The 24,933-nt window shown below is 41.4% G+C and overlaps 1 protein-coding gene across 4 annotated transcripts; it reads left to right on the forward strand.

Annotated features, from left to right (window-relative positions):
* The first annotated feature begins 2,960 nt into the window (after positions 1-2,960).
* On the forward strand, positions 2,961-11,015 carry si:ch73-217n20.1 (complement receptor type 2). 4 transcript variants are annotated; one of them, XM_014135489.2, is made up of 14 exons: positions 2,961-3,128; positions 3,276-3,479; positions 3,832-3,928; positions 3,999-4,087; positions 6,303-6,524; positions 6,868-7,047; positions 7,150-7,323; positions 7,513-7,779; positions 7,869-8,054; positions 9,753-9,849; positions 9,972-10,045; positions 10,229-10,408; positions 10,598-10,777; positions 10,885-11,015. In XM_014135489.2, the coding sequence occupies exons 1-14, from the start codon at positions 3,074-3,076 to the stop codon at positions 10,890-10,892; spliced, it is 2,013 nt and encodes a 670-aa protein (XP_013990964.2). In that variant the 5' UTR covers positions 2,961-3,073; the 3' UTR covers positions 10,893-11,015. The 4 variants fall into 4 exon arrangements, with proteins under 4 accessions (XP_013990964.2, XP_013990966.2, XP_013990965.2 ...); XM_014135491.2 differs by having other exon boundaries at positions 7,513-7,758; XM_014135490.2 differs by having other exon boundaries at positions 3,999-4,072.
* Positions 11,016-24,933: the final 13,918 nt, after the last annotated feature.

The raw sequence follows: 24,933 nt of genomic DNA on the forward strand, positions 1-24,933 counted from the left end.
AAGGGCAAGATTACAGTTGAAGCTGTTTCACTCTTAGCTATCTACAGTTGAAGTTGGAGGTTTACATACACCTTAGCCAAATACATTTAAACTCAGTTTTTCACAATTCCTGACATCTAATCCTAGTAGAGAGAATTACTTATTTCAGCTTTTATTTCTTTCATCACATTCCCAGTGGGTCAGATGTTTACATACACTCAATTAGTATTTGGTAGCATTTCCTTTAAATTGTTTTACTTGGGTCAAACGTTTTGGGTTGCCTTCCACAAGCTTCGGCAATACGTTGGGTGAATTGTGGCCCATTTCTCCTGAAAGAGCTGGTGTAACTGAGTCAGGTTTGTAGGCCTCCTTGCTCGCACACACTTTTTCAGTTCTGCCCACAAATCTTCTCTAGGATTGAGGTCAGGGCTTTGTGATGGCCACTCCAATACCTTGACGTTGTTTTTTTTAAGCCATTTTGCCACAACTTTGGAAGTATACTTGGGGTCATTGTCCATTTGGAAGACCCATTTGCGACCAAGCTTTAACTTCCTGACTGATGTCTTGATGTTGCTTCAATATATCCACATCATTTTCCTCCCTCATGATGCCATTCATTTTGTGAAGTGCGCCAGTCTCTCCTGCAGCAAAGCACCTCCACCTCACGATGCTGTCACCCACGTGCTTCACGGTTGGATGGTGTTCTTCTCTTTGCTAGCCTCCCCCTTTTTTTCTCCAAACATAATGATGGTAATTATGGCCAAACAGTTCTATTTTTGTCTCATTAGACCAGAGGACATTTCTCCAAAAAGTACGATCTTTGTCCCCATGTGCAGTTGCAAACCGTAGTCTGGCTTTTTTATGGCGGTTTTGGAGCAGTGGCTTTCTTGCTGAGCGGCCTTTCAGGTTATGTCGATTTATAGGACTTGTTTTACTGTGGATATAGATACTTTGTACCTGTTTCCTCCAGCATCTTCACAAGGTCCGTTGCTGTTGTTCTGGGATTGATTTACACTTTTCTCACCAAAGTACGTTCACCTCTAGGAGACAGAACGCGTCTCCTTTGTGATCCCATGGTGTTTATACTTGCGTACTATTGTTTGTGCAGATGAACGTGGTACCTTCAGGCATTTGGAATTTGCTCCCAAGGATGAACCAGACTTGTGGAGGTCCACAATTCTTTTTTTGAAGTCTTGGCTGATTTCTTTTGATTTTCCCAAGATGTCAAGCAAAGAGGCACTGAGTTTGAAGGTAGGCCTTGAAATACATCCACGGGTACACCTCCAATTAATTCAAATGATGTCAATTAGCCTATCAGAAGCTTCTAAAGCCATGACATCCTTTTCTGGAATTTTCCAAGCTGTTTAAAGGCACAGTCAACTTAGTGTATGTAAACTTCTGACCCACTCGAATTGTGATTAAGTGAAATAATCTGTCTGTAAACAATTGGAAAAATTACTTGTGTCATGCACAAAGTAGATGACCTAACTGACTTGCCAAAACTATAGTTTGTTAACTAGAAATTTGTGGAGTGGTTGAAAAATGAGATTTAATGACTCCAACCTAAGTGTATGTAAACTTCTGACTTCAACTGTAGCTGTAAAAAGCATTAGCGTTATTAGCCTTGGCATATTATCTGGTTTGAGCTAGCTAAATAGGCTAAGATTGGCTTTGCCAAAGTACCCAAACAAAGGAGAGCGATAAGCAGTAGTAGCATTAAACCACTGAGGCTGTCACCAAGACATCGATGATGCTGCTAAACTCCAGCAAGCTTGGTGTTCAGAGCCCCACCCTTCCACAAGCGCTGCCAGGATAATGGCTCCACAGCCGCCTCCACCTTCGACTGTTCCTGATGATCTTGGAACAGAAGACCCAGCCCACTTTAGCCTAGATTCCCACCCTAAAATTGTTTTATTTAATAGCAACTGGTTCATAGGAAGAGAGTGGCTGGAATACTTGGTTACTGCAGATGCTGTTATGGGGTTGTAAGACATACAACCCACTCGGAACAGACGTAAATTCTATGTCTAGTTTTGATTTACATTTGAATTCAATGTGAAGTAAAAAATAAAACAAATTTAAAAAAAGAATATGCACCATGTCATTGGATTTAGAATCCAATTAGTTTTCCATATTGATTCAACATCATCACGTAGATTTTGGCGGTTGAAATGACTTGGAAATAATGTTGATTCAACCATTTTTTGGCCAGTGGTGAAGAAAGTCTACACTTGTCATGGTTGAGTAAAAGTAAAGATACCTTAAAATAAAATGACTCAAGTGAAAGTAAGTCACTCAGTAAAATACTACTTGAGTAAAAGTCTAAAAGTATTTGGTTTTCAAAATACTTGACTATCAAAATAAAATGTAATTGCTAAAATATACTTAAGTATCAAAAGTAAAAGTATAAATCATTTCAAATTCCTTATATTTAAGCAAACCAGACAGCACCATTTTTTACGGATAGCCAGGGCCACACTTCAACGCTTAGACATAATTTACAACGAAGCATTTGTGTTTAGTGAGTCCACCAGATCTCTTGATAACTGAATTGCACAATTTTCCTGTCCTGCTAAGCGTTCCAAATGTAATGAGTACTTTTTGGTTGTCAGGGAAAATGTATGAAGTAAAAGTACATTATTTTCTTTAGGAATGTAGTGGAGTAAACGTAAAAGTTGTCAAATATGAATAGTAATGTACAGATACCACAACAAAAATACTTAAGTAGCACCTTAAAGTATTTTTACTTAAGTACTTTACACCACTGGTTTTTGCCCTGTGGGAAACTTTGACTCACTCCATTGTTGGAGTGTTTCTTGAACCACTTATCATACATGATTGTGAAAATCATGTTTGATAAATTGATCAAGAAACACTCCAACATAGGAGTGAGTCTAAGTATTACCAATGGAAAAACTCAGATTACTTGACGTAAATAAATCTGAATAGCCTAGATACGTAGGCCTACAAGGCTACTCGTCATTTTACGTCACCTCCCCTCCAACTATAAAATATAACGCAGTCGACATACCATTTTATTAAGCTCAATAACGTTTAAACTGGTGAGCGTACAGACCCGAATGCACATGAAACGATGAATCTGGTTTATAATGTCGTGTTCTTCTTATCACTTGCCCTACATGCCTCAGGTGAGATTGTTGTATTCGTAAAATTAACAAGGCAAAGTCCACTTTAACACTGGCAATGTCATTTGTTGCATTTTTACATATTCATCGGATGAACGCAGTGATTTGAATTGCCACTGTTGCTGATGTGGCTCATTTGTTTCTAAACAGCTCAAGTTCCATCGAAATGTGATGCGCCGTTGTCCTATCCACACACGCAAATCGAGGACATGTACATGAAACCGAAAAAGGGTATATTCAGCAATGGAGAAAAAGTCCGCTACAGATGCGCGGAGGGCTACACTCCGAACAGTGGCAGTCGCATTATCAAGTGTCAAAATGGAAAATGGACACAGTTAACCATGACATGTGAAAGTAAGTAATTGCCTACAGCTAAGCATTTAGATCAGTATATATTGTTGTTGTGCATAACACTGGTTCAATGAATGTCATTATGGTTATAACTGTCTCTGGGATTAGGTTGTTGTGGCAAGTAGATGTCATTTGACACTTACATTTACTGGGGCCCTCTGGTGGTTGCAAAGAGAACATTTGGGAATAACGTTTCTATTCAATTCAGTCCTTGAGGACTGCAGTGTGTCTGTCTTAGTGCTGTTTGGCACAAACAGTTCCCTGTGGTTATTTATGTTGAGTTTGGCACAGTATCTCACCCTGGATTCACCCTGACTGCTCTGCTGTTTTCTAATGTGTCCCATCCTCTCTTCAGAGAAGAACTGTGGATCTGCTGGGGAGTTATTCAATGGATACTTTCATTATACGGGGTCTTTGTTGGGGGACAAGGCATATGCAGTGTGCAATGAGGGGTAAGTGTCTTGAATGTAATGAAATGGGCCTATAACTTGAGCTTTTTCTTAATCTGTGATATTTGCACAGGTTTACACTGAAGGGGATGGAATACAGAATATGTAAGGACTCTGGCTGGAGTGGAGAGATTCCCACGTGTGAAGGTATGCAGCAATCAGGTCTGTCCCTTTCTAAGTAGGACATATAACATGCATCCTAATCAATTTAGTAGGTTCTGCTGTATGAAGTACCAGACTGCATGCCCTGTACTTGTCTAGTTGATTGTAGGCATGACACACCAAGATCCTGTTGTTGAGACTTGACCATGTTGGCCTTGGACATTCAGTCCGTAATTGTCCCATTGTTACAAAAGCATTAGAATATCATGTAAACAAATGTTCCTTTAGGCTACCACAGCATGGGTAATAATGTCCTAGCTAATGTCCTGTAAGGGTGATTCATCACCAAACTAGAACAAAAAAAAGACCATAATTTTTATTTATATTTTTTCACAAAAGTGAATCCATTGAAGGTTCCTTTGGGGGAAGGATTGTTGACATATTTTCCATTTGTATCTTAAAGCATAATTGACAAATAATCAATTGAAGTTGGACTATTTGTGACATTTTGGCCTAACCCATGCCTCATTTAAAGGGGAAATCTGATGCTACATAAAAAAAATTGACTTACAAATTAATTATATGTACCCAGTGATTCTTGTAGAATATAACTTATAAATGCCTCATGAGCTTAGTTCAACTCTCGTGCCCCATCAGAACCCAAAATATAAGCTTGTTTTACTCCAATGTTTGTAAACAAGGTAAACGTAAAAAACAAACACTATGTAGCCTTATTACATGGTTAAAACTACATATCTTGGATGGTCAGTCCATGCATCCATAGCACTGTCTATGAATTTCAGAGTGCTTACATATCTCCAGCCCTACCTTCAGCTTTTTACCAAAACAGGGGCGGGAAAAACGCTTTGTTATTGCTTCAACTGCTTATTGCCGCTTTAAGACTCCACAATGTTTTATCTGTAGGTACTACAAAGCAAACAATGGTGTCATATGAATATCTTAATATTGTTGAACATAATATACTCTATGGGCATATCACAGTTTAAAATGAGAACTCTGCTACTTTTAGAGTTATGACCAAGGGGCCAGGGTTTCGGTCTAGAAGTACGGTTTCGACTGCTCCTACAGTTTTGCTTCGGTACTGCAGTTTAACTGCCACCTGGCCCAGAAAGACAGTTTCTATAGACGGCCACATAGAGTAGTCAGATTTGAAAATTCCTAATAAGAGACTTTAGTCATCACCTTTGTGCACAAAACATTCATTTAATTATTCAAATTATTTTCACGTCAGCAGATTTTTTAAAATATATATATTTTTTGCATCACTCTTAGATGTTGATATTAACATTTTATATTCATCCAAGGTCTGCTATGTTTTTGGATGATGCGATAATGTCGCCTGTGCTCACTAAGTGCTGGTGCGCACGTGATGTTGGTCCGTATAAACCGGATCCAACCCGGATATAGACGGTTCATGAATCGGAACTTGAGTAGATTTCCTTGAAAAAAGGTCGGAACATCTTGGACGCAGTTTCTAGTTCTTATTATACCTCAGTGGTTATGATCCAATTTGTAAGCATTACCAACATTGTGAATGTGAAATTGGATTCAAAATGGTTGCCCTCTGCTGGTAATTTACAGGATTTGCATTGATACAAGTAAAACGAGGGCTTCAATCGGTTACATTGCCTAATATGCCAATTTCTCTGTATAAAATGGACCTTAACTTTCAAACTAGCAGAGATCCCACTCTGGAACTTTGATATGCCTGTAGAGTATATTATGTTCAACAATATGAAACAAATGTAGCCAAATCAAAAATTGTATATCTTCAATATTTATGTTTATATTTAAAAAACCAAAACAAATTAATGCATGGAAACTATTATTGAAATGAAATTACTACTCATATTACAAAGCGAACAGTAAAGCTTCATATGACGTACATTTTTAGCATTTACAGATGAAACATTATGGAATCTTAAAGGAGGTCTGGGTAAGGCCAAAAACTCACAAATGTTCCAACTTCAATTAGTTATTTATCAATTATGCTTTAAGATAAAAATGTGAAATATATGTCAACAATCCTTACTCCAAAGGACCCTTCTATGGATGACATTTTGTGAAAATCGCCCAAATCACAGGCACCCATAATGTTGTGGTGCTTTTTACCAAAGCATGAGTTCATTGTCTCGATGGAGGCATCTGTTTTTCCTCTTAATCTCCAAGATGAGGCACATATTTTTTTTGTCATTATAGATACAAGAATGAATGAAACAAAACCACAATAACATTTGAAATGTCATCATTCTAGAGGGAGGTGAACCACAAGTGGTTCCAGCAGAAGTGACCTGCCCTGCTCCTTCAGTGGCCAACAGTGTGAAGCTGAGTGAGACTGGCTCAGTGTACAGGGTCAGAGACTCAGTGACCTTGGCCTGCTCCAAGGGCTTCCTCCTGACTGGAGCCCAGCAGCTCACCTGTGGACCAGACGGCCAGTGGCAGCCCGAGCTCCCACTTTGTCTGCCCTCTGTCGGAGGTGAGGTCCATCCTGGCTTGAATAACACATTGACTCAAGTAGGGGTGCCCAACATCACTTAAGGGTGCCCAAAGTTGAAATCTTTTCACTTTTTTGGGGTGTCTGGCCCATATTCATTGCTGGAGGAGCCTTGATTTTTTTATGGCGGTGCTTAGCTCTTGTAATTCCAACTCCCACTCTATGGAGACATTGCTGTGTCTGTTTTGTTGCATAGTTTTTTGAAACTCTAATTATCATTCTTCAGTGATGATTTGTTAGGAGTGCTCTGTAATGATAGGGCATGGCCATCTGCCACAGAGAGACACCAAACTTGTATGAGCTTTTTCTGCTTCTTTTTTTCTAGAGATCACTTGCAATGCCCCCAAGGCAAAGGGGCAGACGTTGATCAATGGGTTGAAGCCAGTTTATATATCTGGAGATTCTTTGTCTTTTTCCTGCAAGGACCTTTATTATTTGAATGGATCAAACACTGTCACATGTGGGGTTAAAGGAAAATGGACTCCTTCTCTTCCACAGTGCATACGTAAGTATCCTGACATGATTAGGACAACTGCTATACAGACTCTGTGTCAAATGTGTTGTAACTCCGTTTTAACCTGCTTCTATCTTTTTTTTACTCATGTAGTGATTAAGTGCCCTATATTAAACATAACAAATGGTAGCCCATCCATCAAGCATAGAAGACCTGGATCAGATGTAACCATTTCCTGCTCTAAAGGAAACCTGCTAAAAGGTGCTGCCCGCATAAAATGTTCAAGATCTGGGAAATGGATGGAGGAGATTCCACAATGTGTGCCAGGTAAAGGATCTCTTGTTTTCAAAGGATTGAATGTACTGTAAGTCTAGTCTCAATGTTGTGCTTTTTACTAAAGTACGAGGTCATTTTTCCTCTTATCTCCAAGATGAGGCACACTTTTTTAAATGAAATTATAGATACAAGAATGAATGAAACAAAACCACAATAACATTTGAAATGTCATCATTCTAGAGGGAGGTGAACCACAAGTGGTTCCAGCAGAAGTGACCTGCCCTGCTCCTTCAGTGGCCAACAGTGTGAAGCTGAGTGAGACTGGCTCAGTGTACAGGGTCAGAGACTCAGTGACCTTGGCCTGCTCCAAGGGCTTCCTCCTGACTGGAGCCCAGCAGCTCACCTGTGGACCAGACGGCCAGTGGCAGCCCGATCTCCCACTTTGTCTGCCCTCTAATGATATAATTAAAAGCCCAAAGCCTAATGGTAAACACAACACCAGCCAAGGTCTGTCACTTTGATCATTGAAATATATAATACATGTTATGATGCATTGGTTTTATACCAGATCTGATTTCTATCTCCCTTTCCTGTAGGCAGATGTGGAGTGCCACCGTACCTCTCCAACACACACCTTTCTGACTGCTGTAGAGCACAGGCAGATTTTAGTCCTGGTCACCGGGTCAGGTACAGTTGTGCCATGGGATACATTAGAGTAAGAGGCACTTACTATAGTACCTGTGTCAGTGGGAGGTGGACACCAGTAACTCTGAGATGTGAACGTAAGAAACCATATGAAATTATGTGCCAGAATAGATGAAAGTACAGTACCAATCAAAAGTTTGGACACACCTACTCATTCAAGGGTTTTTATTTATTTTTACTATTTTCTACATTGTAGAATAATAATGAAGACATCAAAACTATGAAATAACACACATGGAATCATGTAGTAACCAAAAAAAAAAGTTAAACAAATCAAAATATATTTTATATTTGAGGTTCTTCAAAGTAGACACCCTTTGCCTTGATGACAGATTTGCACACTTGGCATTCTCTCAACCAGCTTCATGTGGTAGTCATCTGGAATGCATTTGAATTAACAGTTCATTTGGGGAATTGATTTCCTTCTTAATGCGTTTGAGCCAATCAGTTGTGTTGTGACAAGGTAGGGGTGGTTTACAGAAGATAGACCTTTTTGCTAAAATATCAAGTCCATATTATAGCAAGAACAGCTCAAATAAGCAAAGAGAAACAACAGTCCATTACTTTACAGTCAATACGGAACATTTCAAGAACTTTGAAAGTTTCTTCAAGTGCAGTTGCAAAAACCATCAAGCGCTATGATGAAACTGGCTCTCATGAGGTCCGCCACAGGAAAGGAAGACCCAGAGTTACCTCTACTGCAGAGGATAAGTTCATTAGAGTTACCAGCCCAAATAAATGCTTCACAGAATTCAAGTAACTGACACATCTCAACATCAACTGTTCAGAGTAGACTGCATGAATCAGGCCTTCATGTTCAAGTTGCTGCAAAGAAACCACTACTAAAGAACACCAATAAGAAGAAGAGACTTGCTTGGGCCAAGAAACATGAGCAATGGACATTAGACCGGTGGAAATCTGTCCTTTTGGTCTGATGAGTCCAACTGGGATTTTTGGTTCCAACCGCTGTCTTTGTGAGACGCAGAGTAGGTGATCGGATTATCTCCGCATGTGTGGTTCCCACCGTGAAGCCTGGAGGAGGAGGTGTGATGGTGTGGGGGGGCTTTGCTGGTGACAAAGTCAGTGATTTATTTAGAATTCAAGGCACACTTAACCAACATGGCTACCACAGCATTCTGCAGCGATACACAATCCCATCTAGTTTGGGCTTAGTGGGACTATCATTTGTTTTTCAACAGGACAGTGACGCAACACAAATCCAGGCTGTGTAAGGGCTATTTGACCAAGAAGCAGAGTGACGGAGTGCTGCATCAGATGACCTGGCCTCCACAATCACCCGACCTCAACCCAATTGATATGGTTTGGGATGATTTGGACCGCAGAGTGAAGGAAAAGCAGCCAACAAGTGCTCAGAATATGTGGGAACTCATTCAAGACTGTTGAAAAAGCATACCAGGTGAAGCTGTTTGAGAGAATGCCAAGAGTATGCAAAGCTGTCATTAAGGCAAAGGGTGGCTACTAATATATTTGTTTAACACTTTTTTGGTTACTACATGATTACATATGTGTTATTTCATAGTTTTGATGTCTTCACTATTATTCTACAATGTAGAAAATAGTAAAAAAAAATTACTTGAATGAGTAGGTGTGTCCAAACTTTAGACTGGTACTGTATATGTACAGTTAGTTACTCTACATATACTTTTCATATACTCTGGCACATCATTAATACTTCTTAGTATTAATACACACTAATGTTTGTGTGTTTTGTGCCTTCTAAAAAATGTAATTTGTTGACATTTTCTTGTCCAAAGGCAAATCATGTGGATCAGCTGGAGAGATGTCTTTTGGTCATTTCGTCTATACCGGTGTAGAGTTTGGAGATACAGCCACAGGGGTTTGTGATGAGGGGTAAGTTCTATTCTGCTAGTATGTCTTTTTGCTCTTGAGGCTACTCTCATAATTGTTGCAGTGTACAAATAAAATTATGCGTTGTCATATTAAATCACTTTTTGTACCCATTATTACACCAGGTATCAGCTGGTTGGACAGGATGTAAGAAATTGCATGAATGATGGCTGGGATGGGCGTGTTCCTGTCTGTGAAGGTGTCTCATTTATTTTTTAGATGGTCTACTGCACGACACAGTATTACACCTGGGTCATAGGTCAATTGCTTTAGGTAACTTTGCTTTAGTTTAGAACATCCCTGAACTTCAGTTCTGTCCCCATAATCTTAAAAAAAGGGTAATGTAAATCATGTAAATGTACATTGTGTGTGTGACTTTCAGCTGTGCAGTGTGCTAAACTTCCTGAGGTGGTAAATGGAGAGATAAATGGCCATTTGGAACCACCTTACGTTTACAACACTGTGATAGGCTATCGGTGTCGCGTAGGGAAACTGATTGGAACGAGTGAGCTCTACTGTACCAAAGATGGGACATGGAGTGCGCCACCTCCAGAGTGCAAAGGTGCCATTTCCTGTTTAACTCTATAGCTTCTATAGCTGCACTATTTTTGCTATGTTTTTGTTCCCTTTAGCAAACTAGGAACATCCCTTAAGTGTTGAGAACTTGGCACTGAGAGTAATATTAAGGAACCAACCCCTTTAAAACCAATAGAATAAAAGCTTATGTTGACTCTTTAATCTCTGTTCACAGACATTACATGTCCCTATCCCAGAGTACAATATGCCCGAAGGACAGGAGGAATTAGAATGCCACTTGAGTTTGGCGACTCTGTGACATTTGTCTGCTCTAGGGGCATGGTGAGGCATGGACCAAGCACCGTCACATGCAGCCTGGATGGGACATGGACTCCTGCCCTTCCCACATGTGAATGTGAGTAATTCTGAAGGGTCTATTTACTGACAATTTTAACCATTTGTAGGCTGATACATAACTGGAGTGCATTGTATAAAATTGTCCCTTTTTTCTTTTTTTTACAGATCGGTAGTAATGAAGGTCTAATACCATTGATCATTATACTGAATGTCACCAACTCAACCATTTTACCATAACTTTTACCATAATTATCAAACTCAATACATTTTATAATAATAAATGAATATCCTAATGACTGTTGTCTTTAAATACCCCTTCTGTCTTCTGGAATCATGTTATCGTGAATTTACAGCACTTTTGGTACATATACCCCCATTTTAGGGTACCAAAAGTATTGGGGAAAATTCACTTGTGTATTAAAGTAGTATTTGGTCCCATATTCATAGCACACAATGACTGCATCAAACGTGTGACTCTACAAATGTGTTAGCTGCATTTGCTGTTTGTTTTGTTTGTTTCCGATTATTTGTCATTTTGGAGTCACTTTTATTGTAAGGAAGAATAGAATATGTTTCTAAACACTTCTACAGATGCAAAAATATCAGTATCATAGTGTTCTGTGTAGCTTAGTTGGTAGAGCATGGCGGTTGCAATTCCAGGGTTGTGGGTTCAATTCCCACGACCGGTATGACATTTTTTTTTTTTTATGAAAATGTATTCACTCACTACTGTAAGTCGCTCTGGATAAGAGCTTCTGCTAAATGATTTTTTTTTTATCATCATACCAAATATATAAATATTCTAATCTCCACTGTTATTGTAATGGTGAGAGGGTAGCATGTCTTGGTATGATTCTTGTGCATCTAATTTTCTCACTAAACGGTTCACCCAATATGGATGACAATACCCTCAAATGAATTTCACTTTAACATAGTCATTGTATCATTTCAAATCCAAAGTGCTGGGGTACAGATCCAAAACAATAACAACAATTGTCACTGTCACTACTTTTGGAGCTCACTGAATATGTACAGTATCAGTCAAAAGTTTGGACACACCTACTCATTCAAGGGTTTTACTTTATTTTGACTATTTGCTACATTGTAGAATAGTGAAGACATCAAAACTATGAAATAACATATGGAATCATGAAGTAACCAAAAAAGTGTTAAACAAATCTAAATATATTTTAGATTCTTCAAAGTAGTCACACTTTGCCTTGATGACAGCTTTGCACACTCTTGGCATTCTCTCAACCAGCTTCACCTGGAATGCTTGTCCAACAGTCTTGAAGGAGTTCCCACATATGCTGAGCACTTGTTAGCTGCTTCAATGTAAAATAGTAAAAATAAAGAAAAACGGAATGAGTAGGTGTTCCCACATATGATGAGCACTTGTTGGCTGGTACAATGTAGAAAATAGTAAAAATAAAGAAAAACCCTTGAATGAGTAGGTGTGTCCAAACGTTTGACTGGTACTGTATATAATGGTGTGTAAGACAGTATTAAATCAAATTTTATTTGTCACATGTGCCGAATACAACAGGTGTAGACCTTAGCGTGAAATGCTTACTGATGGTATGGACAGTATATGAATAGAAAAAGTGTGTACAGCAGTAGTTACAGTGCATTTGGAACGTTTTTCAGACCCCTTCCCTTTTTCCACATTTTGTTACGTTACAGCCTTATTCCAAAACTGATTAAATTCATTGTTTTCCTCATCAATCTACACACAATACCCCATATTGACAAAGAGAAAACAGTTTTTGTGAATTTTTTTGCAAATGTATAAGAAATAGAAACAGAAATACCTTATTTACATAAGTATTCAGACCCTTTGCTATGAGACTCGAAATTGAGCTCAGGTGCATCCTGCTATACGACGGAAGAAATGGCAGCAGTTTTACGGCACCCAACCAATTGTGCTATTATGTGGGGTTTTTTCGCGTTATTTGTAACTTATTTTGTACATAATGTTTCTGCCACCGTATCTTACGGAAAAAAGAGCTTCTGGATATCAGGACAGCAATCACTCACCTCAGCCTAGATGGACTAGACAAAGATTTTTTCTTCAACAAGCAGGACATTCTCCGAACACCCACAAGGCCAACATTCCAGTTATTTGCAAGAGGAAGAGACGCAGGTACACAGGACACAGAGCGTGGTGCCTCGTAAGGATCCGCAGAAGGCGAGTGGGAAAGCTGCCATTACCGTCAATATTACTCGCCAACGTGCAATCATTGGACAATAAATTAGACGAGGTACGATCACAAATATCCTACCAAAAGGACATCAAAAACTGTAATATCTTATGTTTCACGGAATCGTGGCTGAATGATGACATGGATATTCAGCTAGCGGGATATACGCTGTAAGACGGGGGGGGGGCGCGGTCTGTGCATATTTGTAAACAATAGTTTAAATAATTCTAGATCACCTGTACACCACACACAAAAACGCGTACAAAGCTCTCCCTCGCCCTCCATTTGGTAAATCCGACCACAATTCTATCCTCCTGATTCCTGCTTACAAGCAAAAATTAAAGCAGGGAGCACCAGTGACTCTGTCTATAAAAAAGTGGTCAGATGAAGCAGATGCTAAACTACAGGACTGTTTTGCTATCACAAACTGGAACATGTTCCGGGATTCTTCCGATGGCAATGAGGAGTACACCACATCAGTCACTGGCTTTCTCAATAAGTGCATCGAGGACGTGGTCCCCACAGTGACTGTACGTACATACCCCAAACAGAAGCCATGGATTACAGGCAACATTCGTACTGAGCTAAAGGGTAGAGCTGCCGCTTTCAAGGTGCAGGACTCTAACCCGGAAGCTTATAAGAAATCCTGCTATGCCCTCCGACGAACCATCAAACAGGCAAAGCGTCAAATACAAGGCTAAGGTTGAATCGTACTACACTGGCTCTGACGCTCATCTTATGTGGCAGGGCTTGCAAACTATTACAGACTACAAAGGGAAGCACAGCCGCGAGCTACCCATTGACACGAGCCTACCAGACGAGCTAAATCAGTTCTATGCTCGCTTCGAGGCAAGCAACACAGGCATGCATGAGAGCATCAGCTGTTCCGGATGACTGTGTGATCACGCTCTCCATAGCCGACGTGAGTAAGACCTTTAAACAGGTCAACATTCACAAGGCTGCGGAGCCAGACGGAATACCAGGACGTGTGCTCCGGCATGTGCTGACCAACTGGCAGGTGCCTTCACTGACATTTTCAACATGTCCTTGATTGAGTCTGTAATACCAACATGTTTCAAGAAGACCACCATAGTCCCTGTGCCCAAGAACACGAAGGCAACCTGCCTAAATGACTACAGACCCGTAGCACTCACGTCCATAGCCATGAAGTGCTTTGAAAACCTGGTAATGGCTCACATCAACACCATTATCCCAGAAACCCTAGACTCACTCCAATTTGCATACCACCCAAACAGATCCACAGATGATGCAATCTCTATTGCACTCCACACTGCCCTTTCCCCGTGGACAAAAGGAACACCTACGTGAGAATGCTATTCATTGACTACAGCTCATAGTTTAAAACCATAGTGCCCTCAAAGCTCATCACTAACTTAAGGATCCTGGGACTAAACACCTCCCTCTGCAACTGGATCCTGGACTTCCTGACGGGCCATCCCCAGGTGGTGAGGGTAGGTAGCAAAACATCTGGCACGCAGATCCTCAACACTGGAGCCCTTCAGGGGTGCTTGCTCAGTCCCCTCCTGTACTCCCTGTTCACCCACGACTGCATGGCCAGGCACACCTCCAACACCATCATTAAGTTTGCACACGACACAACAGTGGTAGGCCTGATCGCCGACAACGACGATATAGCCTATAGGGAGGAGGTCAGAGACCTGGCCGGGTGGTGGCAGAATAACAACCTATCCCTCAACGTAACCAAGACTAAGGAGATGATTGTGGACTGCAGGAAAAGGAGGACCGAGCACGCCCCCATTCCCATCGACGGGGCTGTATTGGAGCAGGTTGAGAGCCTCAAGTTCCTTGGTGTCCACATCAACAACAAACTAGAATGGTCCAAACACACCAAGACAGTCGTGAAGAGGGCACGACAAAGCCTATTCCCCCTCAGGAAACTAAAAATATTTCGCATGGGTCCTCAGATCCTCAAAAGGTTCTACAGCTGCAACATCGAGAGCATCCTGACTGGTTGCATCACTGCCTGTTACGGCAATTGCTCGGCCTCCGACCGCAAGTCACCACTAAGGGGAGTGCGTACGGGCCAGTACATCACTGGGGCTAAGCTTCCTGCCATCCAGTACCTCTACACCAGGCGGTGTCAGAGGAAGGCCCTAAAAATTGTCAAAGACCCCAGCCGCCGATGTCATAGACTGTTCTCTCTACTACCGCATGGCAAGCGGTACCGGAGTGCCAAGTCTAGGACAAAAAGGCTTCTCAACAGTTTTTACCCCCAAGCCATAAGACTCCTGAACAGGTAATCAAATACTACCTGGACTATTTGCATTGTGTGCCCCCCCAACCCCTCTTTTACGCTGCTGCTTTTCTCTGTTTATCATATATGCATAGTCACTTTAACTATACATTCATGTACATACAACCTCAATTGGCTTGACCAACCAGTGCCCCTGCACAGTGGCTAACCGGGCTATCTGCATTGTGTCCTGCCACCCACCACTTCCAACCCCTCTTTTACGCTACTGCTACTCTCTGATTATCATATATGCATAGTCACTTTAACCATATCTACATGTACATACTACTCCTCGCATCTGTTATAGCCTCGCTACTGTTATTTTCCATTGTCTTTTTACTGTTGTTTTTAATTTCTTTACTTACAGTGGAGGAAAAAAGTATTTGATCCCCTGCTGATTTTGTACGTTTGCCCACTTACAAAGAAATGATCAGTCCATAATTTTAATAGTAGGTTTATTTGAACAGTGAGAGACAGAATAACAACAAAAACATCCAGAAAAACGCATGTCAAAAATTTTATAAAATGATTTGCATTTTAGTGAGGGAAATAAGTATTTGACCCCTCTGCAAAACATGACTTAGTACTTGGTGGCAAAACCCTTGTTGGCAATCACAGAGGTCAGATGTTTCTTGTAGTTGGCCACCAGGTTTGCACACATCTCAGGAGGGATTTTGTCCCACTCCTCTTTGCAGATCTTCTCCAAGTCATTAAGGTTTCAAGGCTGACGTTTGGCAACTCGAACCTTCATCTCCCTCCACAGATTTTCTATGGGATTAAGGTCTGGAGACTGGCTATGCCACTCCAGGACCTTAATGTGCTTCTTCTTGAGCCACTCCTTTGTTGCATTGGCCGTGTGTTTTGGGTCATTGTCATGCTAGAATACCCATCCACGACCGATTTTCAATGGGAAGGAGGTTCTCACACAAGATTTGACGGTACATGGCCCCGTCCATCGTCCCTTTGATGTGGTGAAGTTGTCCTGTCCCCTTAGCAGAAAAAAACCCCCAGAGCATAATGTTTCCACCACCATGTTTGACGGTGGAGATGGTGTTCTTGGAGTCATAGGCAGCATTCCTCCTCCTCCAAACACGGCGAGTTGAGTTGATGTCAAAGAGCTCCATTTTGGTCTCATCTGACCACAACACTTTCACCAGTTGTCTTCTGAGTCATTCAGATGTTCATTGGCAAACTTCAGATGGGCATATATATGTACTCTTGAGCAGGGGGACCTTGCGGGCGCTGCAGGATTTCAGTCCTTCACGGCGTAGTGTGTTACCAATTGTTTTCTTGGTGACTATGGTCCCAGCTGCCTTGAGATCATTGACAAGATCCTCCCGTGTAGTTCTGGGCTGATTCCTCACCATTCTCATGATCATTGCAACTCCACGAGGTGAGATCTTGCATGGAGCCCCAGGCCGAGGGATATTGACAGTTCTTTTGTGTTTCTTCCATTTGTGAATAATCGCACCAAATGTTGTCACCTTCTCACCAAGCTGCTTGGCGATGGTCTTGTAGCCCATTCCAGCCTTGTGTAGGTCTACAATCTTGTCCCTGACATCCTTGGAGAGCTCTTTGGTCTTGGCTATGGTGGAGAGTTTGGAATCTGATTGATTAATTGCTTCTGTGGACAGGTGTCTTTGTTACAGGTAACAAGCTACTCCCTTTACGAGTGTGCTCCTAATCTCAGCTCGTTACCTGTATAAAAGACACCTGGGAGCCAGAAATCTTTCTGATTGAGAGGGGGTCAAATACTTATTTCCCTCAATAAAATGCTAATCAATTTATAACATTTCTGGCATGCATTTTTCTGGATTATTTTGTTGTTATTCTGTCTCTCACTGTTCAAATAAACCTACCATTAAAATTATAGACTGATCCTTTCTTTGTCAGTGGGCAAACGTACAAAATCAGCAGGGGATCAAATACTTTTCCCCCCCACTGTACCTATTGTTCACCTAATACCTTTTTTGCACTGTTGGTGTAAGTAAGCATTTCACTGTAAGGTCTACACCTGTTGTATTCAGCGCACGTGACAAATAAACTTTGATTTGATTCCATTGATTATCATTGACATGTTTCTACAACTTGATTGGAGTCCACCTGTGGTAAATTCAATTGATTGTAAATTATTTGGAAAGGCACACACCTGTCTATATAAGGTCCCACAGATGACAGTGCATGTCAGAGCAAAAACCAAGCCATGAGGTCGAAGGGATTGGCCGTAGAGCTCCGAGACAGGATTGTGGCGAGTTAGAGATCTGGGGAAGGGTACCAAAACAGCATTGAAGGTCCCCAAGAACACAGTGGCCTCCATCATCCTTAAATGGAAGAAGTTTGGAACCACCAAGACTCTTCCTAGAGCTGGCCGCCCGGCCAAACTGAGCAATCGGTGGAGAAGGACCTTGGTCAGGTAGGTGAACAAGAACCCGATGGTCACTCTGAGAGAGCTCCAGAGTTCCTCTGTGGAGATGGGAGATCCTTCCAGAAGGATAACCATCTTTGCAGCACTACACCAATCAGGCTTTTATGGTAGAGTGGCCAGACAGAAGCCATTCCTCAGTTAAAGGCACATGACAGCCCACTTGGAGTTTGCCAAAAGGTACCTGAAGGACCCAAATACCATGAGAAACAAGATTCTCTGGTCTGATGAAACCAAGATGGAACTCTTTGGCCTGAATGCCAAGCGTCACATCTGGAAGAAACCTGGCACCATCCCTATGGTGAAGCATGGGGGTGGCAGCATCATGCTGTGGGGATGTTTTTTCAGCGGTAGGGACTGGGAGACTAGTCAGTATCGATGGAAAGATGAATGGAGCAAAGTACAGAGAGATCCTTGATGAAAACCTGCTCCAGAGCGCACAGGACCTCACACTGGGGTGAAAATTAACCTTCCAACAGGACAATGACCCTAAGCACACAGCCAAGACAATGAATGAGTGGCTTCGTGACAAGTCTTTGAATGTCCTTGAGTGGCCCAGCCAGAGCCCAGACTTGAACCCGATCGAACATCTCTGAAGAGACCTGAAAATAGCTTTGCAGCGATGCTCCCCATCCAACCTGACAGAGCTTGAGAGGATCTGCAGAGTATAATTGGAGAATCTTCCCAAATACAGGTGTGCGAAGCTCATACCCAAGAAGACTCAAGGCTGTAATCGCTGCCAAAGGTGCTTCAACAAAGTACTGAGTAAAGGGTATCAATACTTATGTAAATGTGATATTTCTGTTTTTATATTTAAAACACTATAAAAAAATCCAGAAACCTGTTTTTGCTTTGTTATTATGGGGTGTTGTGTGAAGATTTATGAGGAAAAAAACAATTGAATCAATTTTAGAATAAGGCTGTAACGTAACAAAATGTGGAAAATGTCAAGGCGTCTGAATACTTTCCGAATGCACTGTATGTAAGATGAGCCTTGACTAGAATACACTATATACATATGAAGTGGGTAAAACTGTATGTAAACTTTAAAAAAAGTCACCAGTGTTCAATGACTATATGTAACCGATGTGAAATGGCTAGCTAGTTATTGGGGTGCGCGCTAATAGCGTTTCAATCGGTGACGTCACTCGCTCTGAGACCTTGAAGTAGTTGTTCCCCTACGCAAGAGCTGCGGCTTTTGTGGAGCGATGGGTAACGATGATTCGTGTCAGTTGTTGATGTGTGGCGAGGGTCCCTGGTTCGAGCCCAGGTAGGGGCGAGGAGAGGGAAAGAAGCAAAACTGTTACATATGTACATAGGGCAGCAATCTCTAAGGTGAAGGTTATCGTACTGGGTGGTAACCGGCTAGTAACTGTGACTAATTTCAGGGCAGGGTACTGGGCGGTGGCCGGCTAGTGGTGACTATTTAACAGTCCGATTGCCTGGGGATAGTTGTTATTTTTCAGTCTCTCAGTCCCAGCTTTGATGCTCAGTGGTGGAAAGATACCTTAATAGAAAATGACTCAAGTAAAAGTGGAAGTCACTAAGCAGAATACTACTTGAGTAAAAGTCTAAAAGTATTTGGTTTGAAATATACTTAGGTATCAAAAGTCAATGTAATTGCTAAAATATACACGAGTATCAAAAGTAAAAGTATAAATCATTTCACATTCCTTATATTAATCAAACCAGACGGCACGATTTTCTAGTTTTTATTTTATTTACGGCTAGCCAGGGGCCGGCCCACTCCAACACTCTGACTTAATTTACAAACAAAGCATTTGTGTTTAGTGAGCCCGCCAGATCAGAGGCAGTAGGGATGACCAGGGATGTTCTCTTGATAAGTGCGTGAATTAGACTATTTTCCTGTCCTGCTAAGCATTCAAAATGTAACGACTACTTTTGGGTGTCAGGGAAAATGTATGAAGTAAAAAGTACATTAATTTCTTTAGGAATGTAGTGAAGTAAAAGTTGTAAAAAATATAAATAGTTAAGTAAAGTACAGATACCCCAAAAAACACTTAAGTAGTACTTTTTACTTTATTTTTACTTAAGTACAGTTAAAGTCAGAAGTTTACATACATCTCAGCCAAATACATTTAAACTCAGTTTTTCACAATTCCTGACATTTAATCCGTATAAAAATTCCCTGTTTTAGGTCAGTTAGGATCACCACTTTATTTTAAGAATGTGAAATGTCAGAATAATAGTAGAGAAAATTATTTATTTCAGCTTTTATTTCTTTCATCACATTCCCAGTGGGTCAGAAGTTTACATACACTCAATTAGTATTTGGTATCATTGCCTTTAAATTGTTTATCTTGGGTCAAACGTTTCGGGTAGACTTCCACAAGCTTCCCACAATAAGTTGGGGGAATTTTGGCCCATTCTTCCTGACAGAGCTGGTGTAACTGAGTCAGGTTTGTGGACCTCCTTGCTCGCACATGCTTGTTCTGTTCTGACCCACACATTTTCTATAGAATTGAGGTCAGGGCTTTGTGATGGCCACTCCAATACCTTGACTTTGTTGTCCTTAAGTCATTTTGTCACAACTTTGGAAGTACGCTTGGTGATGATGCTGCCACCCCTGTGTTTCACGGTTGGGATGGTGTTCTTCGGCTGGCAAGCCTCCCCCTTTTTCCTCCAAACATAACGATGGTCATTATGGCCAAACAGTTCTATTTTTGTTTCATCAGACCAGAGGACATTTCTACAAAAATTACGATCTTTGTCCCCATGTGCATTTGCAAACCATAGTCTGGATTTTTTATTGCGGTTTTGGAGCAGTGGCTTCTTCCTTGCTGAGTGGCCTTTCAAGTTATGTCGATATAGGACTTGTTTTACTGTGGATATAGATACTTTTGTACCTGTTTCCTCCAGCATCTTCACAAGGTCCTTTGCTGTTGTTCTGGGATTGATTTGCACTTTTCGCACCAAAGTACGTTCATCTCTAGGAGACAGAACGTGTCTCCTTCCTGAGCGGTATGACGGCTGCGTGGTCCCATTATGTTTATACTTGCGTACTATTGTTTGTACAGATGAACGTGGTACCTTCAGGCGTTTGGAAATGCTCCCAAGGATGAACCAGACTTGTGGAGGTCTACAATTTTCTTTCTGAGGTCTTGGCTGATTTCTTTTGATTTTCCCATGATGTCAAGCAAGAGTCACTGAGTTTGAAGGTAGGCCTTGAAATACATCCACAGGTACTCCTCCAATTAACTCAAATTATGTAAATTAGCCTATCAGAAGCTTCTAAAGCCATGACATCATTTTCTGGAATTTTCCACGCTGTTTAAAGGCTACCATAAAAGCCTGATTGTATGTAAACTTAGTGTATGTAAAATTCTGATCCACTGGAATTGTGATACTGTGAATTATAAGTGAAATAATCTGTCTGTAAACAATTGTTGGAAAAAATACTTGTGTCATGCACAAAGTAGATGTCCTAACCTACTTGCAGAAAACTATAGTTTGTTAACAAGAAATTTGTGGAGTCGTTGAAAAACAAGTTTTAATGACTCCAACCTAAGAGCATGTAAACTTCCGACTTCAACTGTACATGTATGAGTAATGCAAGATATGTAAACATTATTAAGTGAAGAGATACCATAGAATAGCATAGAAAACAGTATATACACATGAAATGAGTAATGCCAGATATGTAAACATTAAGTGACTAAGATACCGTAAAATAGTATAGAATACAGTATATACATATGAGATGAGTAATGCCAGATATGTAAACATTATTAAAGTGACTAGTGTTCCATTCCTTAAAGTGGCCAGTGATTCCTAGCCTATGCCTATAGGGAGCAGCCTCTAATGTGCTAGTGATGGCTGGTTAACAGTCTGATGGCCTTGAGATAGAAGCTGTTTTTCAGTCTCTCGTTCCCAGCTTTGATGCACCTATTCTGACCTCGCCTTCTGGATGATAGCGGGGTGAACAGGCAGTGGCTCGGGTGGTTGATGTCCTTGATTACCTTTTTGTCCTTCCTGTGACATTGGGTGCTGTAGGTGTCCTGGAGGGCAGGTAGTTTGCCCTTGGTAATGCGTTGGGCAGACTGCCCCACCCTCTGGAGAGCCTTGCGGTTGCGGGCGGTGCAGTTGCCATACCAGGTAATGATACAGCCCGACAGAATGCTTTCAAGTGACAAGCCAAATTTCTTTAGCCTCCTGAGGTTGGAGGCTCTTTTGCAAGAAGAAGCACATTAAGGTCCTGGAGTGGCCTAGCCAGTCTCCAGACCTTAATCCCATAGAAAATCTGTGGAGGGAGCTGAAGGTTCGAGTTGCCAAACGTCAGCCTCGAAACCTTAATGACTTGGAGAAGATCTGCAAAGAGGAGTGGGACAAAATCCCTCCTGAGATGTGTGCAAACCTGGTGGCCAACTACAAGAAACATCTGACCTCTGTGATTGCCAACAAGGGTTTTGCCACCAAGTACTAAGTCATGTTTTGCAGAGGGGTCAAATACTTGTTTCCCTCATTAAAATGCAAATCAATTTATAACATTTTTGACATGCGTTTTTCTGGATTTTTTTTGTTGTTATTCTGTCTCTCACTGTTCAAATAAACCTACCATTAAAATTATAGACTGATCATTTCTTTGTCAGTGGGCAAACGTACAAAATCAGCAGGGGATCAAATACTTTTTTCCCTCACTGTAGGTATTCCTCTTGTCCAGATGGGATAGGGCAGTGTGCAGAGTGATGCCGATTGCATTGTCTGTGGATCTATTGGGGCGGTAAGCAAATTGAAGCTGGTCAATTTGGCCTACCACTGTTGTGTTGTCAACAAACTTGATGATTGAGTTGGAGACATGTGTGGCCACGCAGTCATGGGTGAACAGGGAGTACAGGAGGGGGGCGATTACTTCATTTGTGGATCTGTTAAGGTAATATGCAAATTGAAGTGGGTCTAGGGTGTCGGGTAAGAGGGAGGTGATATGATCCTTAACTAGCCTCTCAAAGCACTTCATGATGATAAGTGAGTGCAATGGGGTGATAGTCATTTAGTTAAGTTACCTTCGCTTTCCTGTGTACAGGAACAATGGTGGACATCTTGAAGCAAGTGGGGACAACAGACTGGGATAGGGAAGGTAACTTAACTAAATGAATATGTCCCTGAAAACTCCAGCAAGCTGGTTTGCAACGGTTTGTGTCAAGAACTGCAATGCTGCTGGGTTTTTCACGCTGAACAGTTTCCCGTGTGTATCAAGAATGGTCCACCACCTAAAGGACATCCAGCCAACTAGACACAACTGTGGGAATGCTTTCAACACCTTGTAGAGTCCACGCCCTGACAAATTTAGGCTGTTCTGAGGGCAAAAAAGGGGGTGGGTGCTACTTAATATTAGGAAAGTGTTCTTAATATTTGTACACTCAGTGTATAAATTCATAAGGTATTGTTTTTCATTTGTTTGACATGTTTTCTAAATGGCTACTGCGATTGAGAGAGCCAATGAGAAGAGCACTGACATTTGTCATAGGGCATGTTCAGCAGGACGCAACATTTTGGAACGTTCAGATAGAAATATACTATCAATGTAGAATATGCATCTCTGACATGTAGAAGAAGGAATCACATCGGCTCTATTTGTGGTATTTCTATCTGCAACGTTCAAGAACGTTTAGCAGTGAACATGATCATGAACAAGTGGTCAACCTTCAGAGCTTGTGTGAGCACCATGTTGCCACTAGAGGGCAGTCCAGTGTTGTGCTGGATAGGTGTGTAGTTCGGCAGGCGTCTGTGTGAGCCTATGCAGACTTGTCTCTCCTCAGAGCTGCTGTATATGCAGACAGGCACGGTGAGAGACTACAGAGCGGTGTGGTAATTGCAGTCATGATTGAGGCTGTAACCTATTGTTCTACTTTTTGATTATTATTTGTGTACTTGTTCAACATTTTTGCGAGAATGTTAGGAGCTAGTAACACAAGCATTTTGCTGCACTCGCTATAATATCTGCTGAACTGTGTACACGTCCAGTAAACTTTGATTTGATTTGTGTTATATTATTATGCATCATGTGATGATGGAAGACAACATACTGTTTACAGACCACTTTCATTGGACTGCTGGTGTTGCCCTTACTTTGATGTGCAGTCTGGTTAGGACCATTGGAATAAAGTGTTAGGAAGGCCTCCAAAGGTTTCCACTGCAGTGTGATCCACTATGATCTTTTAAGTGTGGAAGATCATGATTAGTCCAGCCACAGCCTACCACTCACTTAACAACTGTTGCGTTTAGCGGGACCATGTCTATGTTCCTTCAGACCTACAGGTGGCAAAAAAAATGTGAACCCTTTGGAAATACCTGGATTTCTGCATAAATTGGTCATAAAATTTGGTCTGATATTCATCTAAGTCACAGCAATAGACAAACACAGTCTGCTTAAACTAATAAAACACAAAGAATTATACGCTTTCGTGTCTTTATTGAACACACCGTGTAAACATTCACAGTGCAGGGTGGGAAAAGTATGTGAACCCTTGAATGTAATAACTGGTTGACCCTCCTTGGCAGCAATAAACTCAACCAAACGTTTTCTGTAGTTGTGGATCAGACCTGCACAATGGTCAGGAGGAATTTTGGACCATTCCTCTTTACAAAACTGTTTCAGTTCAGCAATATTCTTGGGATGTCTGGTGTGAACTGCTCTTTTGAGGTCATATCACAGCATCTCAATCGGGTTGAGGTCAGGACTCTGACTGGGCCACTCCAGAAGGCGTATTTTCTTCTGTTGAAGCCATTCTGTTGTTGATTTACTTCTGTGTTTTGGGTCATTGTCCTGTTGCCTCCTCCCAACTTCTGTTGAGCTTCAATTGGCAGATAGCCTAACATTCTACTGCAAAATGTCTTGATAAACTTGAGAATTCATTTTCCCGTCGATGATAGCAAGCTGTCCAGGCCCTGAGGCAGCAAAGCAGTCCCAAACATGATGCTCCTTCCACCATACTTTACAGTTGGGATGAGGTTTTGATGTTGGTGTGCTGTGCCTTTTTTCCTCCACACATAATGTTGTGTGTTCCTTCCAAACAACTCAACTGTAGTTTCATCTGTCCACAGAATATTTTGCCAGTAGCGCTGTGGAACATCCAGGTGCACTTTTGCAAACTTCAGACTTGCAGCAATGTTTTTTTGGGACAGCAGTGGCTTCTTCCTTGGTGTCCTCCCATGAACACTATTCTTGTTTAGTATCGTAGGCTCGTCAACAGAAATGTTAGCACGTTCCAGAGATTTCTGGAAGTCTTTAGCTGACACTCTAGGATTCTTCTTAACCCCATTGAGCATTCTGCGCTGTGCTCTTGCAGTCATCTTTG

This window comes from Salmo salar, chromosome ssa13 (assembly GCF_905237065.1).
Source record: "Salmo salar chromosome ssa13, Ssal_v3.1, whole genome shotgun sequence".
NCBI classification, from domain to species: Eukaryota; Metazoa; Chordata; class Actinopteri; order Salmoniformes; family Salmonidae; genus Salmo; species Salmo salar.